Source organism: Nanorana parkeri, unplaced genomic scaffold (assembly GCF_000935625.1).
Source record: "Nanorana parkeri isolate BGI_ZX_2015 unplaced genomic scaffold, ASM93562v1 scaffold445, whole genome shotgun sequence".
NCBI classification, from domain to species: Eukaryota; Metazoa; Chordata; class Amphibia; order Anura; family Dicroglossidae; genus Nanorana; species Nanorana parkeri.
Window position 1 is genome coordinate 730,350 of NW_017306713.1, and position 3,651 is coordinate 734,000.

General features: G+C 41.2%; 1 protein-coding gene across 2 annotated transcripts in view; it reads right to left on the minus strand.

Annotated features, from left to right (window-relative positions):
* Positions 1–280: 280 nt before the first annotated feature.
* AMD1 (adenosylmethionine decarboxylase 1) overlaps positions 281–3,651 on the minus strand; it is a 41,783-nt gene continuing 38,412 nt past the window's right edge. For both annotated transcript variants that reach the window (XM_018560287.1, XM_018560286.1), the window contains 3 exons: positions 2,158–2,250; positions 1,922–2,077; positions 281–452 (listed from right to left, as the gene is read on the minus strand). In XM_018560287.1, coding sequence (XP_018415789.1) covers positions 315–452; positions 1,922–2,077; positions 2,158–2,250 — 387 coding nt within the window. In that variant the 3' untranslated portion in view covers positions 281–314. The remainder of the gene's footprint in view (positions 453–1,921; positions 2,078–2,157; positions 2,251–3,651) is intronic.

Consider the following 3,651-nt stretch of genomic DNA (forward strand, 5'->3'; position numbering starts at 1 on the left):
TGTGTTGAACTATGTGCATTTTTACAAATATGATACAGTCTAGTACAGTATGCATTTAACTTATCTACATGCACTTCAATTTCACAGCAAGAGTGGCATAGAATACCTACACACAGGAGAGAGCATTCATGCAAATTAACTAACTCCTTAATATAATAATGGATACAATTCAAACTTCTATTAGGATAATAGTCAAGGCTTCCAGCTACTAGGTGATAGTTGTGGAAAAGATGTCTCCTGGCAATATTAGCTAGCAAGCACCCACCACCCGCTTTATTGATTTTCTTTTTACGCTTCTTTTTCATTTTCTCTAATCAACTCTGCTGTGGCTGGCACTTTGCAAAACTGGTAAACACAAAATTGTAAATATTGAACTGCGCAAACTGGCGATCAAGACGCTTAAAGCCATCAATCTTCTGAGCACAAGTGAATGTAGTACGACATTTGGAGCTCTGATGGAGAAAAGAAAAAGGTGTGAACAAACATCTTATAATCTTTACCTTAAACATTATTATAAGAGAGTTCATTGAAAGCATGGAACTGCCCTGTGGCATTAAAATACAACAAAAGGCATTCAATTAAAAACTGGGTATGCTGCCCAATCTCAATGCCACATTGAGCTTATATTAAATCTGAAAGGGCTCAGCTACAAGTTTGAGTTTTAGTCCACATATTAAACAAACTCAGTTTGTAACAGTTCTAGGTATTGCAAACAAGGGAGGTACGCAAAGCATTTTAGGCTTGATGCACATATATGCATTTTAGTAATGTGAGTTTTAACAAATGCAGCTACAGCAAAGAGCTGTATAAGTGCTTTGCAACTCACTGGCACTCCAACGCACATACATACACCGGCCACTTTATTAGGTACACCTATTCTATTGCTTGGTAACAAATTGCTAATCAGCCAACCACATGGCTGCAACTCAATGCATTTAGGCATCTAGACGTGGTGAAGATGACTTGCTGAAGTTCAAACCGAGCATCAGAATGGGGAAGAAAGGGGATTTCAGTGACTTTGAACGCGGCATGGTTGTTGGTGCCAGACGGGCTGGTTTGAGTATTTTTAAAAACTGATCCACTGGGATTTTCACCCACAACTATCTCTCGGGTTTAAAGAGAATGGTCCGAAAAAGAGAAAATATCCAGTGAGTGGCGGTTGTGTGGACGAAAATGCCTTGTAGATTACAGAGGAGAATGGGCAGACTGGTTCTAGCTGTTAGAAAGGCACAGTAACTCAAATAACCACTCGTTACATCCGAGGTATGCAGAATACCATCTCCGAATGCACAACACGTCAACCTTGAAGCACGTGGGCTACAGCAGCAGAAGACTACACCGGGTGCCACTCCTGTCAGCTAAGGACAGGAAACGGCGGTTACAATTTTGCACAGGCTCACCAAGATTGGAAAAATATTCCCTGGTCTGATGAGTCTCGATTTCAGCTGCGACATTCAGAGTGTAGTGTCACAATTTGGCATAAACATGAAAGCATGAAACCATCCTGCCTTGTATCAATGGTTCAGGCTGGTGGTGGTGATGTAATGGTGTGGGGGATATTTTATTTATTGATGCAACACCTTGTTGAATCAATGCCACGAAGAATGAAAGCAGTTCTGAAGGCAAAAGGGGGTCCAACCCGGTACTAGCAAGTTGTACCTAATAAAGTGGCCGGTGAGTGTATGTACTAACGTGCACCACAACACGTTAATAGTTTGCCAAACATAGTGCAGGTGAATCATTTTGTGTTCAACTCAACATGCATCATTGCACAAAAGGATGAACGGGAATGAGTTCTAAGGCCTTCTCTTTAGCCAGGCCAGTCTGAATATTTTATTTCTATGCTTCTTTAGGGTCATGCCCACACTATTATTCATGATCAGTATTGCTTTCTTTTTAGTCTCATCACTTAAAGTCTTACCTGATTAACAAAGAGGGTGGTCACAAACTTCCTTGGCTTGAACACATCCACAACTTTACTAATCAAATCATCATAGCTTGTCCGCGACACATTAGTTTCAAAGCTAACATAGGAAAATTCTGGCTCTGGAGTGATGTGAATAGTCCAGTAAGTTCCCTAAATTAATGAAAGGAATATATTAATAAAGAACACACAGATATACTGAAAGTAACCCAACCCATTTTCAAAATACTTACATCTGATTTCATCCCATTCATTGAGTAACCACAAGGACTAAACATTGTAGCATCAATGACAGAACCTGGTATCAGGTCACGAATTCCACTCATCTGAAAACAAAAACATTTTCTTTAAAATAATTGCTACAACTGATGTACTGTTAGGCAGCGATTGTTATAGTGAATCTGTGGGCTCACTACACGTTATACTGCACCCAGTTCTGTAGAGCCTGGACCTCCAGATGCTTGCTAACCTTTTTTGTATTGTAATGCCATTGGGCAAATATTGATCATAGCTTGTCTTGCCCACCTTTTACTACCACTAACCTACTGTCCAGGTCCCGCTATATCTTAGAGTTAAGAGTTTAGAAAATGGGATTTTTGTATTTACTATTAACTCCTTTTCTAGTCCAATGAGGGACACAGGGATTTTAAAACAGTCAAGTTTACTGCCACTTACAGGAGGACTGGATACTGACAAACAGAACATTTATGCCAGCGCCCTTATAACCCCTCCTACCCAGCATACCTTAAAGTGCATTTCCACCTTTGTATCAAAGTGACGCAAAGGTGTTTTACCAGTAGAATATGTCTAAATATGAGGAATTTATCGAAACTGGAGCAGACAAAAACTGCAGCAGCTAGGTATGGCAACCAATCAGCTTCTCTTCTGTTTGTTCAGTTGATTTGAAAATTGGTTGCCGTACACAGCTGCTGCTTCAATTTTGATAAATTCCCCTCGATGTGTATTAAAAACAGATACTAACCTGTGAAGTAGTTCTCATAGTTTCAATATTTTAAGTCCAGCAATGGTGGATTTTTTATATTCCCCTCCATAGGAAACTGATCCAGTCACAATGAGGAGCCTTTGGACAAGTTTTCAAAATGGAGATGGGACGTGATGTCGTCATCACACAGCCTGTGTCCACAATCTCATGAGATCTGTGCCGATGTGGTAGGATTTTGGGCAGCAGAGGTGTGATAGCTGGGCTGTCATCTCTGACAGACACATCCCCCTTCACAAGCATAAGCACAACGTGTTTTGTCTTTTTTTTTTTAAATGGAGCAGGAGCAGAAGAAACATCCATCCCCTTATCACACAGCCAGATCACAGAAGGGATCAATCACTTGCAGCCTCTGTACATTTACAATGCCTGTTCCCTCCTGCTGCTCAGCTCCTGGTAAAGAGAAGCTGCCATTTTTAGTAAGCACTTCTGTACTATGCCGTTTTTAGGGTCCTGTTGAAGGTATGACTTGCATGTTTCCTCTGACTAGATATAGACAGACATCTAGACTAGATATAGTCTAGATCAGTGGTTCTCAACTCATGGGTCGCGACCCAAAAGTGGGTCGCGGCGCCATCACGGCAATCACGGGTCGCGGCGCAATCACGGCAGGCTTGTATTAATGAATAGAAAGCCTGCCGTGATTGGCTCAGCGCTCAGCCAATCACGGCAGGCTTTCTATTCATTAATACAAAGCCTGTATTAATGAATAGAAAGCCTGCCGTGA